Source organism: Lathyrus oleraceus, chromosome 2, assembly GCF_024323335.1.
Source record: "Lathyrus oleraceus cultivar Zhongwan6 chromosome 2, CAAS_Psat_ZW6_1.0, whole genome shotgun sequence".
Lineage (NCBI taxonomy): Eukaryota > Viridiplantae > Streptophyta > Magnoliopsida > Fabales > Fabaceae > Lathyrus > Lathyrus oleraceus.
In genome coordinates this window covers 354226070-354241707 of record NC_066580.1, presented here as the reverse complement: position 1 = coordinate 354241707, position 15638 = coordinate 354226070, and the positions used below count along the sequence as shown (strand labels likewise).

The 15638-nt window shown below is 38.9% G+C and overlaps 1 protein-coding gene across 1 annotated transcript; it reads left to right on the top strand.

The window, feature by feature from the left end:
* The first annotated feature begins 6382 nt into the window (after nucleotides 1-6382).
* Nucleotides 6383-7645, top strand: LOC127123244 (uncharacterized). The gene has a single exon (XM_051053480.1). The coding sequence runs from the start codon at nucleotides 6383-6385 to the stop codon at nucleotides 7643-7645; it is 1263 nt and encodes a 420-aa protein (XP_050909437.1).
* The last annotated feature ends 7993 nt before the right edge of the window (nucleotides 7646-15638 follow it).

Genomic DNA, 15638 nt, shown 5'->3' with positions numbered 1-15638 from the left:
CTTTGAAGTTCGTTGAGTCCAGGTCACAAATATCCAAGGTTCATTTCATTCCGGCGTCGTTTCACCGATTAAAAGCGACGTTGAAGTCAGGTACTCACGAAGGCAGCCAGTACTGCGTCGGTGACGGTTTCCAGCTTTCGGTCGATCATTTGAACGATCAGAAGTTCATCCTCTTCACACAAGGTAATATTCTTCACTTATCTCTGAAATCGGCAAAGTTCCGGCTTGCCGACATGTGTTTTAATATATTATTTATCTAATATATATACATATATATATATATATATATATATATATAATATATATATATATATATATATATATATATATATATATATATATATATATAATATATATATATTATTTTTGTCTATTATATATCTAAATAAATATATATATATATATATATATATATATTTATTTAGATATATATAGACAAAATAATATATATATATATATATATATATATATATATATATATATATATATTATATATATATATATATATATTATCTTTGTCTATTATTATTATTTGTCTATATATATATATATATATATATATATATATATATATATATATATATATATATATATATATATATATATATATATATATATATATATATATATATATATATATATATATATATATATATATATATATATATTATTTTTGTCTATTATATATTATTTGTCTAAATGTACATATATATTATTTTTGTCTACTATATATTTATTGTCTAAAGTATAAATATATATATATATATATATATATATATTATATATATATATATATATATATATATATATATATATATATATATATATATATCTATATATATATATATATATATATATATATTACTTTTGTTTACTAAATATTGTTTATCTTTTATTATTATTTTGCATATATGTTTTATTTAAATGTTAGTTAAATTATTTATTTGTTTAAATGTTTATTTTAATTAAATGTTTATTTATATCAAATGTTTATTTTGTCTAAAGTAAATGTTTATATTGTTTTTTTTTGTTTTTTTTTATATTTGTTTATGTTGTTACTAACCGTTTCGTTTCAGTTTCAGCTCGATTAACTCCACTAACTATTCGTAATACTAACTATTCATAGCTAACTGTGTTGTAATAATTTACTTTCTCGCATTTTTTATGTTCTGTATTGTGTGTTTAATCGTATTGTTCACGTTTTATGTTAAAAAATCGAAAAATCCAAAAAAAAGAAACCCGATGCGATTCCAACGGTCGCCGTTTAAGAAACCCATTTCACACACTCACAAGCTTACTCTTGGGCTTCCTTATAATGAGCCCATTTATTTATTGTTTCAGGGTTTAGGCTCATTCAAATCTTTTGCCAGCTTTGGCTTTTCAGTTTAAAAACATTTTCAAAAGGACGTGTCAGTCTCGAAGCCTCCCGCCTAGGTCGAGCAAGAGATGGCAAGACACGCCAATCTAAAATCCACAAAACAGACTTTCCCCTTTTCTTTTGGGAGAACTACGTGGATTCTGATTTCTCCATTGCGCCTTGGAGATACGTAGGCATGAAGTCTACGACTTTATCGAGTCCAAAAGCAATAAAATCAAGTTCTTTTCTCATCTCCCCAATCAAACGATCAAAGCGAAAAAAGCAAAGTATTCACATAAACATAAGCAAAAAGGTTCTTGTGGAGTACCACAGATGTAGAGGGTGCTAATACCTTCCCTTTGCATAACCAACCCCCGAACCCGTAACTCTAAAGGGATTTATCGTTATTTTTCCTTTCCTCTTTTTGGATAAAATAAAAGACGGTGGCGACTCTTGCATTTAAAATGGGTTAAGTTCAATCAATACTTAATCTCGTGAAAAATCCCGCCGCGACAGAATGGCGACTCTGCTGGGGATAACAATGCTTAAACTTATTTGAGGGTTTAGCCTATCTTTGCTTGTTTATATGTTTGCTTTGTGAATATTTGCTAAATTGTATTGTTTGTAATGTTTGTTATTTTGGGTTTTGGGGGATACTTGTGATAAATCCTATACCCGGATTTGGGGCACATTTGAGATAGGATGGATGATAATTCTGGTTGACTTGATAGGAGACAATCCTTACCGAGTTGATTTGAGCCTTTGTCCGCTTGGTGGAGGCCTCTTTGAGGGTGATAGTGCTAAACAAGTCATTTGTGAGGCATTGTTGCTTTCGACGGGCCCGTGAAGCCAAGGACCTTAGTTTACCTTTACCCCATCTTGGCCTTACTTAGGATGTGATGCGGTGACCACTTCGGACGAAAAGTCTGGTTTGGTTGATACGCGATATCACACTCAAGCGAGATTCTTTTGAGAATAATATTGGAAAGCGTGCAGTTGCTTTACCCGGTATTATCCGAAGAAGGATCCATAACCTTGGGAACTTTTAGAACCCGTTTGGCAGGTGAACCTTAGAACTTATCTTGGGGCTTTGTCCTAAACTCCATGCTGGTGATGAACTTTGAGCCTTGTATTGTTTGACCATGTTTGTGTTTGTTGCATTCATGCATGACATGCATTCGTTCCCATCATTTCAACCTTTTTCCAAGGAACTTAAAGTGAGGATTGTAAATATTGCAGGAAACATGGATTTTGGACGGAGAAGTGTGAAAAAATACAATCTCATCAATCCAAAGATAGATGAACTAAAGGAACTGGTTTCTTCGATCGCAGATCCTATTGGTTTTAGAGACAGATATGGGGCACTTATATCTTTATTGACACTTAGGATGGAAGAAGGGTTATTGCAGACATTAGTACAGTTCTATGATCCAGTCTATCAATGTTTCACATTCCCAGACTATCAACTCATGCCTACATTAGAAGAGTATGCCCAGTTGCTTCACATCCCAGTTGCTGATACAGTACCTTTCTCTGGTTCAAAAAAGTTACCCGAGCACAGTTCTCTTGCAAAAGTGTTGTACATGAAGAAGTCAGAATTCAAGAATAACTTCACCACCAAAGGAGGACTTCCAGGTTTCACTGCCAAGTTCTTAATGGGGAAGGTTTCTTATTTTGCCAGTCAAGGTTGTGATATTATTGTGGAGCATCTGTTCGCCTTGTTGATCTACGGTTTGTTACTATTTCCTAATATTGAAGGTTTTGTGGATTCATATGCTATACGCATCTTCCTAAGTGGTAATCCTGTTCCAACTTTGCTCGGAGACACCTATCATTCCATCCATTAGCGTACTTTGAAAGGAGGAGGAACCATAGTCTGCTGTATACCGTTACTCTACAAATGGTTTGTCTCTCATCTTCCTAAGTCAGCTACTTTTTGGGATCGCAAGTCAGGACTTCAGTGGTCACAGAGGATTATGTCTCTTACCCAGTCAGATATTGCATGGTATAGTAGAGTTTTAGACGATGTGAAGATCATTGATAGTTGCGGGGAGTTCCCTAATGTGCCCCTCATGGGCACAAAGGGAATCATTTCTTATAATCCAGTACTTGCTAGGAGACAACTCGGTTACCCTATGAAGGACAAGCCTCCTAACATTCTTTTAGAAGGTATTTTCTTGAGGGATAACGAGGAGGACCCTACCATGAAAGAGAGAGTAGTAAGAGCTTGGCATCGTGTTTGTCGCAAAGGGAGACTTGAATTGGGTAAGAAAGATTGTACCTCCCATGAGCCGTACCTCCAGTGGATCAGAGCCAGAGCTATATCATGATCCTATCAAACCCGCTCCGTTGAAGACCCCCTACCTTCCGCTAGATGACAAAGAAGAACTCCAAGCCACCTTGGAGAGGGTCAAGAAAGAGAGAGACGCTTGGAAGGATAAGGCCCAGGTGCTTGAAATGGAAAATGAAGAACTTCAGAGACAGTTAAAGGAGCAGAGTGGAGAAGATTGTTCAGGTAAACGTCCAAGGGTGCAAGAGGATTTATTTTCCTCAGGCACAACAAATTACTCCCAGATTCCACAGTCCTCAGGTGCATGGAAAGGTCTTGTAGACAGTTTGGTGAAGGAGAAAGCTTTTATGCAGAAGGCCTATGAAGAAAGAATTGAGAGACTTGAAGGACAACTCCTACTTGTTTATGCTCGTCCTGATGACACATGTCCTTAAATGGTTTTCTTGGTTGTATTTTGGGTTGATAACTTTGTATATTTTGATAAAAATGCTTAAAATGAAAATTTTGTCTTGTTATCAAAAATGTTTGCAATTCTATCTTTTCCTTCACTTAGAGTTCCTTGGAAAATCATTCATTTTGCATATCCATGCATCACGTGCATACAGGTTGTCTGTCTTGGTCCAGTCTTCTAACAGTTGCTTTCCGCCAGCAGATCCATTTCAAGCTGACGCATAATTACAACACAAGAGCCAACTACAAAAGAAGAATGGAGATAACAGATAACGAGAACCGAGAATTGAAAGCTCAGGTTGACCGCCTTTCTGCTATGGTCGAGACATTGATAGCAAACCAAGCAGCCCAAGTTGCTAAACTTCAAACAGCACAAGCTCAGGTTGCCGAAGCACAAGATGCACAGATCCAGGCGCAAGCACAGGCAGCAGACATGCGCAACCAAATGTTAACCGCCCGTCTACAAGCAGAGGAAGCCCAGGCTAGGGCTCAAGTTCATAATTCAGGACAGACTTCGGCCCAACGCTGTCCCAGTCACTTCTGTTACCATCACAGCATCCCGTCCTTGGGAAATACCCAGGGATCTTAATCAAGATAGATATCAACAAGAGTTCGTTCCACCAAATGCTCCTGTCTTCACTAATGTGCCTCCCGTTGTTCACTATACTCCTCACCTAGGAGAACCTGTCTATCACGGCCCTACCCCAAGTGAGGATCCTGGTCTCAATGATAGAATGGATGAATTCCAGGATCAGTTTGCGGAATTACAAAAAGAGATAAAAGCTCTTCGTGGGAAAGAACTGTTTGGCAGAGATGTAAATGATATGTGTTTGGTTCCAGACGTAAGGATGCCAGCAAAATTTAAACTACCAGAATTTGAAAAGTACAAAGGAAGTTCTTGTCCACAGACCCATTTGGTTATGTACGTGCGAAAGATGTCAATGTACACCAACGACCAAAGGATGCTCATTCATTGTTTTCAAGACAGCCTTACCGGTGCAGCTTTACGCTGGTATATGGGATTAGACAGTTCTCAGATCAAGACTTTCAACGATTTAGGCAAGGCCTTTATCAAACATTACAAATACAACCTTGATAATGTGCCAGACCGAGATCAGTTGAGGTCCATGCAACAAAGAGAAAAGGAGACATTCCGTGAATACGCGCAAAGGTGGCGCGAAATTGCAGCACAGGTTGTTCCACCTATGGAAGAAAAGGAGATGACGAAAGTGTTCTTAAAGACTCTTGATACTTTTTATTACGAGAGGATGATTGCAAGCGCTCCTACAGACTTTACTGACATGGTAAACATGGGAGTCCGTTTAGAGGAAGCAGTTCGAGAAGGGCGTCTAGTCAGAGAAGGAAGTTCATCTTCAAGCGGGGCAAAGAGGTACGGCGGTTTTATGAAAAAGAAGGAACAAGAAACTAATGTTGTGTCCTATAATCATCCAAGAAGGATCAATTATCCTTACCATTCCCAACACCAACATATAGCAGCCGTGACTCCAGTAATCACTTCCGCTCCAGTTCAAGTCCAATACCCTCAGCAGCGTACCAACCGCTTCCAACAGAATACTCAGTATCAGCAACAACATCAACCTCAACAACATCAACATCAGTTACAACAACGTCCACCACAGCAGCAAAGAAGAACCAATTTTGATCCAATTCCAATGTCATATGCAGAATTGTATCCAGCTTTGATCACTAAAACCCTTGTGCAACCACGACCACGACCTCTTGTACCAGAAGTGCTACCTTGGTGGTAAAAGCCAGAGGTATCTTGTCCCTTTCATCAGAATGCTCCAGGTCATGACTTAGACAACTGTTTTGCTTTAAAGGGTGAAGTACAGAAGTTGACAAGAGCAGGTATCCTGACCTTCAAGAACATGGGTCCCAATGTGAAGGACAATCCAATGCCAAGTCATGGTCCTTCATCAGTGAACAATATAGAAGTTTGTCTCAATGAACAACGTGTTCCGAAGATAGAGGAGATTCGGCGGTCTTTGGTTGAAATTCATTCTGTTTTATGTGCTCATGGTCTATTCCAACATGACCACCAGATCTGTGGTACATGTTCAGTCAATTCAAGAGGTTGTAAAAAGATTCAAGATGATTTGCAAGGCGTCCTTGATCAGGGTTTGATTTAGATTTCTAGACAAGAGAGTTCTCCAGAATCACAAGAACAAGAGGTGAATGTCATCATTCCTTGCTTCAACATTCCAGAGAAAGTAGAGATAGCTTATCATCCGAGGGAGCCAGTGGTGATTTGCCCTCCGGGCCCAATGCCTTACACTTCAGATAAAGCGGTCCCCTACCACTATGCAGCAACTATTATTGAGAACGGTAAAGAGGTCGAGATTAAAACCTTAGCCTCAGTTACCAATATCCCAACAAATAGCCGAATGACGCGCAGTGGCTGCGTGTTCGCTCCGCCGGTTATCCCAAGTAGAAATGTTGAGAAAGATCCAGTAGTCGTGGTACCAGTGACAAGAGAAGCAGAAGGGCAAACAAGCAATTCAACCCTTGATAAAGAAACAGATGAACTACTTAGAATTATCAAGCTCAATGACTACAAAGTGGTAGATCAGTTGCTACAGACACCGTCAAAAATCTCGATCCTGTCCTTATTATTGAATTCAGCTGTCCATAGAGAAGCACTACTGAAGGTGCTTGATCAAGCCTTTGTAGAACAGGATATAACAGCAGAGCAGTTCAACAATGTTGTAGGCAGCATCACTTCGTGCAATGGCTTAGGCTTTTGTGATGAAGAACTGCCAGAAGAAGGAAAGAATCACAACTTCGCTCTCCATATCTCAGCCAATTGTCAAGGGGATTCTTTGTCTAATATCCTAATTGACACCGGTTCATCTCTGAATGTCATGCCCAAGTCTACCTTGGTGAAGCTAAAGTACAAAGAAGGGCAAATGCGGCACAGTGGAATTATTGTGAAAGCGTTCGATGGATCAAGAAAATCAGTCATTGGAGAAGTTGATTTGCCTATTGGTATTGGACCACATGTATTCCAGATCACTTTCCAGGTTATGGATATAGTGCCAGCTTATAGCTGTCTGCTCGGACGCCCATGGATTCATGAGGCGGGTGCCATTACATCCACGTTACACCAGAAGTTAAAATTTTTCAAGAATGGGCAAATAGTGACGGTTAATGGGGAGCAGGCTATGCTGATTAGCCACCTTTCATCGTTTAGTGTGATAGAAGCAGACGAAACGGCTGTTCAAACTCCATTTCAGGGCCTGACCATCGATGATTACAAGAAAAGTGAAGGTTCAATCGCGTCATTCAAAGACGCCCAGCAGATTGTCAAGACAGGTCCTACAGAAATGTGGGGCAAGGTGATAGAGTTGCCAGAAAACGTTAACCATGCAGGATTAGGCTTTGTTGATGAAAAAAAAGTGCAGACTTCAGTGGTGCGACCTTTCAAAGATATCTTTCACAGCGGTGGGTTTATCAACATGGTAGCAGTTGAGGAGGATACTTTTGAGGGAAAGACAGAAGACGAAGGCCCCAGATTTGTGACACCATGAGTAGTTATGAAGAACTGGACCGCAGTTGACATCCCACATTGTGTCCACATATCAAAGTAATTAAGCTTTTCAGTTTTCAAAAAATCTTCCGCTTTAGCCCAAAGCGCGAAGCATTAATTTTGTAAAATGGGCACTTTTGTCAAAAACGTACTATCCATGAAAAAGATCTTTTGTGTTCCTATACACTTGTGTCCTTTTATCTTTTCAGCTTTTTCGGAAAATGGTAACACAAAAAAAAAAAAAAAACCTTAAAAAGAACACATTTTTGCATGTCATGGTCAGTCCTCTAAAAACAATTGTTTGTACAGGTTACTTAAACCCGTTGAACACAATGACATCATGCCCCCCCCAACTTTGAACATTTTGTATTCGAAGCTGAAGAGGAAGAGTGGGATGAGATTCCAGAAGAGGTCGCCCGCCAGCTTGAAAATGAAGAAGACATTATTCAGCCATACAAGGAGCCTTTGGAAACAGTCAACTTAGGTTCGGAAGAAAATGTGAAAGAAGTCAAAATTGGAGCATTGTTATCCCCACAGGTCATGGAGCAATTGATCAGCCTGTTGAAAGAGTATGTAGATGTGTTTGCTTGGTCTTATCAAGATATGCCTGGTCTCGACACTGACATCGTAGAGCACAAGCTACCTTTGAAGCCAGAATGTCCACCGGTCAAACAGAAATTAAGAAGAACACATCCAGATATGGCCGTCAAAATTAAAGAAGAAGTTCTGAAGCAAATAGATGCTGGTTTTCTTGCCACTTCAGTGTATCCAGAGTGGATAGCAAATATTGTGCCAGTTCCTAAGAAGGACGGGAAGGTACGAATGTGTGTCGACTATCGTGACTTAAATAGAGCAAGCCCAAAGGATGATTTCCCCCTGCCTCACATTGACATGTTGGTAGACAATACAACAAAGTTTGACATATTCTCCTTCATGGACGGATTCTCCGGGTATAACCAGATCAAAATGGCTCCTGAAGACATGGAAAAAACTACATTCATAACACCATGGGGAACATTTTGTTATCAAGTGATGTCGTTTGGGTTGAAGAACGCAGGTGCTACTTACCAGCGAGCCATGACAACGCTCTTTCACGACATGATGCACAAAGAGATTGAGGTTTATGTGGATGACATGATCGCAGAGTCTCGTTCAGAAGAAGGTCACTTAGTAGATCTATTGAAGCTGTTTCAACGATTGAGGAAGTTCCGTCTTCGCCTCAATCCGAACAAATGCACATTTGGCGTCAGGTCAGGTAAACTCTTGGGCTTCATTGTCGGCCAAAAAGGCATTGAAGTTGATCCAGATAAAGTAAAAGCTATCCAAGAGATGCCCGTACCAAAAACAGAAAGGCAAGTGAGAGGTTTTCTAGGACGATTGAATTACATCTCCCGGTTTATTTCTCACATGACTGCCACTTGTGAACCTATCTTCAAATTGCTGAGAAAGAGTCAGAATTGTGTTTGGACAGAGGATTGTCAGAAAGCATTTGACAATATCAAAGAGTACCTCATGGAGCCTCCTATCTTGTTACCACCTGTTGCTGGAAGACCGTTGGTTATGTATTTGACAGTGCTTGAGAATTCTATGGGCTGTATTCTGGGTCAACAAGATGAAACTGGAAAGAAAGAGCATGCCATTTACTACTTAAGCAAGAAATTTACTGACTGTGAATCACGATACTCCTTACTCGAGAAGACATGTTGTGCATTGGCTTGGGCTACTAAGAGATTGAGGCAGTATATGTTAAGTCACACCACTTGGTTGATATCCAAAATGGATCCAATCAAGTACATTTTTGAGAAGCCTGCACTCACTGGTAAGATTGCAAGATGGCAGATGCTGTTATCAGAATACGACATTGAGTATCATACCCAGAAAGCTATCAAGAGCAGTGTGTTAGCCGAGTACCTTGCTCACCAACCCGTTGAAGATCACAATGATAATGAGGATGAGTTTCCTGATGAAGATGTCATGTTCCTAAAATCCAGAGATTGTGAAGAGCCACTTCCTGAAGAAGGACCTGAACCAGATTCTCAATGGGGTTTAGTATTTGATGGAGCTTCCAACGCTTATGGACATGGAGTAGGTGCAGTCATTATCGCTCCAGAAGGTTCTCATATTCCTTTCACGGAAAGAATTTGTTTTGAATGTACAAACAACATTGCTGAATATGAAGCCTGTATCATGGGTCTTGAAGAAGCCATTGACCTCCGCATCAAAGACTATGCAAGAAGATTGCTGAATATGGTGACTCAGCGTTAGTTATCAATCAGATCAAAGGAGAATGGGAAACACGCCACCCTGGCTTGATCCTATACAAAGACTATGCAAGAAGATTGTTGACTTTCTTCACCAAGGTTGAGTTGCATCACATTCCTCGGGATGAGAATCAGATGGCGGATGCTCTAGCTACGTTGTCTTCAATGTATCAAGTGGGTTTTCCAAACGAAGAACCCAGAATTGTGATCAAGCGACTTGATAGACCAGCACATGTGTTTACAGCTGAGGCCAGTTTTGATGATAAACCATGGTACCACGATATCAAGCATTTCCTTCAGACTCAGGAGTATCCTCTTGGAGCAACAGAAAAAGATAAAAAGACTTTGAGAAGATTGTCAGGCAGTTTCTTCCTTAATCAGAATGTGCTCTATAAGAGGAATTATGACATGGTCTTACTCAGATGTGTTGACAAAAAGGAAGCAGAAATGTTGATGAAAGAAGTTCACGAAGGGTCCTTTGGTACTCATGCAAATGGCCACTCTATGTCAAGAAAGATGTTGAGAGCTGGTTACTACTGGTTGACCATGGAATCAGATTGCTACAAATTTGTAAAGAAGTGTCACAAATGTCAGATCTACGCTGATAAGGTTCATGTACCACCAACCTTTTTGAATGTGATTTCTGCTCCTTGGCCATTCTCAATGTGGGGCATTGACATGATCGGTATGATTGAACCCAAAGCTTCCAACGGACACCGTTTCATTCTCGTGGCAATTGATTACTTCACCAAATGGGTGGAAGCAGCTTCGTATGCAAAGGTGACAAAGTAAGTGGTGGTCAGATTCATCAAAAATAATCTCATTTGCCGATATGGCATTCCAAACAAGATCATCACTGACAATGGCTCCAATCTGAACAACAAAATGATGGATGAATTATGTGAAAGTTTCAAGATCGAGCATCACAACTCTTCTCCTTACCGTCCCAAGATGAATTGGGCAGTTGAAGCTGCAAATAAGAATATCAAGAAGATCATTCAAAAGATGGTTGTTACCTACAAAGATTGGCATGAAATGCTGCCTTTTGCACTACACGGATATAGAACATCAGTCCGTACTTCAACTGGGGCAACCCCATTTTCACTTGTATACGGTATGGAAGTTGTGTTACCGATAGAGCTTGAAATTCCATCAATGAGGATACTAATGGAAACTCAGTTGTCAGAGGCTGAATGGTGTCAAAGCAGATACGATCAGTTGAATTTGATTGAAGAAAAAAGAATGACTGCCTTGTGCCATGGACAGTTATATCAAAAGAGAATGAAGCAGGCATTTGATAGGAAGGTTAAGCCGAGAGAATTCAAAGAGGGTGACCTTGTACTCAAGAAGATGGTACTATTTCACAATGATTCTAGGGGCAAGTGGACTCCTAACTATGAAGGACCCTATGTTGTCAAGAAAGCCTTCTCAGGCGGTGCTTTAATTCTTACAATCATGGATGGTGAAGAGCTTCCACGTCCCGTGAATACAGATGCAGTCAAGAAATACTTCGCCTAAAAAATGAAAAGAACAGCTCGCTAAGTTGAAAACCCGAAAGGGCGGCTTAGGCAAAAATGAGCGTCTCGGTGGACTGAAAACCTGAAAGGGCGGTCCAGGAAAAAATTAGAGACATAAAAAACAAAGAAAATATTATCCCGGTAGATTGAAAACCCGAAAGGGCAATCTAGGCAAAAGTTAGGGATTTCAGGCAAGTAACTGCATAACGGAGACAAGATCATTGAAGTATCAGAATATTTTCAACAGTTCTCCAACTTTCTTAAGGCTGCAATACGGGTTTCAAAAGTGGAAGAGAGAATGATGTCATTGTAGTTCAACGTACCCTTTTCCCACGAAATTACCATTTTCCAATTTGTAAAGATATATGGAATCATGCTGTTGGCTGATTACCATCCTATCAAATCAATTTGAGCCTTTCTATATTTCTTGGCACTCTTAATTTTCATTTCAATTTACGAAAGTTCTTTTACTTTGACAGATATGTTTTGAAACAAAAGTTTTGAATTAAAAACAGTTTTTGAAAACTATAAAGATTATTTACTTTGATTTGTGGACATCAATAAAAGGATTGAGACATGCGGTCCCAGTAATTCTAAAATCATGTGATTCCAACTAGACATGTTCATGTTACTATCCTCATATGTATATGATGAAAAGATCTCCACAGGTGTCTTCGCAGTAATATTTCTCCCGCAGAGGTTGTGATTCTGGATATCCCCAGTTTTGCTTCCTACTTTTCCTCAAGAGATCATGCAAGAAATATTTCAAGAAGATTGTTCCCTTCACTTGGGGCATGAAGACTCCCCGGTTAATTGATCATGAAGACTTTGATCCAGGTTTTAAGTTACAGATTTGGCCTATGGGATTACTACAGGTATTTCCCCAGTAATTTATTAAGGAGGGATCAACAATGTCCCCAGCAGAGGATGAGAAGGAAGCTTTGATTTCCCCGAGCAGGAGTAATACAGAGGTCTCCATCCCTCAGCGAGTGAAGAAAGTTGATATTCAGAAACTACAGGGAATCTCCTGTTGTTCTCTGTCCATTCAATAGAAGGATATGTCTCCTCCTCAGTAATGTTTTGTAGTAAAGAAGAGTGTGTTGCATTTTAAGCAAATTCAAGAATTGCAGGACTTCTCTTACAATATCATCTTATTTCCAGAGGATAACACCTTGTATCCCCAGCGGAGTCCTCAGAAAGGTCCAATCCTCATATACCTCACAAATTCAAGAACCACAGGGAATCTCCTGCATTTTTGAAGTAGAAGGCATCTCCATTCTTCTACGGAATCCTCAGCAGAGACAGACTTTTAAAGAAACCTGGATATGGTGCTCTTGTACCAATTCCCCAGCAAGTCTTTGTACTACTCCCCAGCGAGTCTCAGTGCAAATCTCCAGCAAGTCCTTATGCAGCTGTTAACATTTCTAGTTATTCCTAGTTTTGTCTGTCCATCATGCATTCATTACTAAATATTCATGCATATCTATGACATATCATGCTTGCATTCATATGCACCTTGTTTCCTTGTTTATATTGTGGGTTGAGTCAATCTCTCCATATAGAGTATCCTCATAAGCAGCAAAATACCTTTTATTGGTCATGTTCCCCACAGAGATCTATGCCTCGTGGAAGATGGTTGTTTCAGTTGTAAATCCTGATGAGTTCATTCCTCTTCAGTTGAAGTCTTGTTTGACCGTTTCATTCTAGTTCTATCCTAGTTTGAACCTCGTGTCTCCAGATAAAGCTCAGAAATTGCCAGTAAAAGAAGGCAACAATATAGTCTTTGTGACTCTCATTCAGTAAAACAGACATGACAGATATTGTGTCCAAGTCCTTTATACCTTCATCTTTGAGTTGGTACCCATTACAAACTTGAGTTACCTACATCCATGAGTGGTAACCTTTGTTATCCCTCGGATAAATTAATTACTACCTCCATCTATGAGTTGATAACATCCTCACAGAAAGTTCCATGGTTCTACCTGCAACTTTGAGCAGGTAGCATGCTTTCGTCTTTGAGTTTAGCACAGATTCCTTTTGATTCCACCTTCGTCTTTGAGTTGGTGAAGTACCTGCAACCTTGAGCTGGTAATATGCATTCATCTTTGAGTTAACAAGATTTCTTTTGATTCCACCTTCGTCTTTGAGTTGGTGAAGTACCGTCGTCTATGAGCTGGTAGTGTGCATTCATCTTTGAGCTTGCACAGGTTTCTTTTGATTCCATCTTCGTCTTTGAGTTGATGGAATGCCTTCATCTATGAGTTAGGTACACTTTATCCTGTTACCTTCATCTTTAAGCTGGTAACGTGCTTTCGTCTTTGAGTCAGCACAATTTTCTTATGTTTCCATCTCCGTCTTTGAGTTGATGGAGTACCTTCATCTATGATTTAGGTACATAGTGAGCCCTCATCTATGAGCTGGTAGTATGCGTTCATCTTTGAGTTCGCACATTTTCCTGTGATTCCATCTTCGTCTTTGAGATGATGGAGTACCTTCATCTATGAGAGGGTATGTTTGATCCTTGTTGAACTGATAGTGTGCTTTCATCTTTGAGTCTGCACAGATAACTTCTGATTCCATCTTCGTCTTTGAGTTGATGGAGTACCTTCATCTATGAGTTAGGTACATTTTGTCCTTCCACCGTCATCTTTGAGTCGATAATGATAAACATCTCCAGGAGAATATGTTCTAAATTCTTTTAAACACCTTTGTCAATGAATCGGTGGTTGCCTTCAACTTTGAGTCGGCATTTCTCTGTCTACCTCATCAATGAGTTGGTAGTGTGCATTCAACTGTAAGTCTGCACAATGATCCTTAGATCTGATTCTTCATCTACACCATCATCAATGAGTTGGAATTTGATTTCCCTAGCAGTGTTATTATCAATCTTTTGAAGCTTGCCTTCAACTTTGAGTTGGCATGTCCTGTTTACCTCATCAATGAGTGGGTAGTGAGCTGTCAACCATGAGTTAACGCAGTTCGATTCTTATTATGCCCTTGTTATACCTTCATCCTTGAGTTGGTATTCATCTTTTCTGTTACCTCCATCTTTGAGTTGGTAATGTACTGTCACATCAGTACTCTTGTTATATTGATCTTTTCCCACTTTCATCTATGAGATAGTGATGTATCGTCAACATTGAGTCGATATCTTTTTTCCTCCTATTTTCCATCTATGAATAGGTAGTGAATCTTCCCCAGCTGAGTATTCTCAGTATTTACCTTCATGCATTGAGTCGGTGTATGTCCTTCCCCAGTAGAGTTTGCAGTCCTGTGTCTCTGTGTCTGTCTGTCTTTTGCATCATGCATACATGCATTTGCGGTCAAATTTTGTGGCGTTTGTCATATTTAATTACCTTACGCCATTCGATAGCCTCCGGCTATCTGGCCTAAGTTAATTAAATAAGGGCATCTGTCGCACCCCAAAATTTGACTTTGGTTTTGTTGACCATATCCTGATTAATCTCGTTGTCTCGTATTCATCTCAATTTCATAAACTTCGCATGACAACTGGTTTGATTAGGTTTTGTGTGTTTTCTTTGCTTACCGCGTTGTATTTCGTTGTTTTAGCAAAACCTGGCCGATATCGTTGCCTCGTATTTATCCCGCTTATCTCTTTTGTGCGTGGCATCGCTTCGATTAGGTTTTGTGCGTTTTTATCTATTTAATTGTTTATTTGTCGGTATTTTGACTGTATTTCGAATATATTAGAGTTTTCGTATTGTCCGATTATTTGTGATTGTGTTTGTCAGCGTTTTCGTGATGTCGTGTTGATTTTATTATTGCCTAGGGTTGTTTATTTAATTACGTGTTGTGCCGTGTGATTTAATCGAGTCTGTTTGAGTCGTATTGTTGATTTTACTGGTTTACCGGTTTACTGGTTTATTGGTTTTATCAATTTGTCTGTTTTGCTGTGCAAATTGTCATCGTTTTTATCGCGTTCGTGTCGCTCGATTTTATCGTATTTTAATCGTGTGCCGTTTAATATTATTTGTGCTTAATATTAATTGTGTTTAGTTGTTAATTAGTTTATTTAATTAGGATTAATATTATATTAGTTTATTATTATTATTATATAATATATAAATTATATTATTAATTTATGTTAGATATTTTTTTTAGGTTTCCTATTGTTTAATTAATCTAAATATATATTATTAATTTATGTTAGATGTTTTTTAGGTTTTCTATTGTTTAAGTAATCTAAATATATATT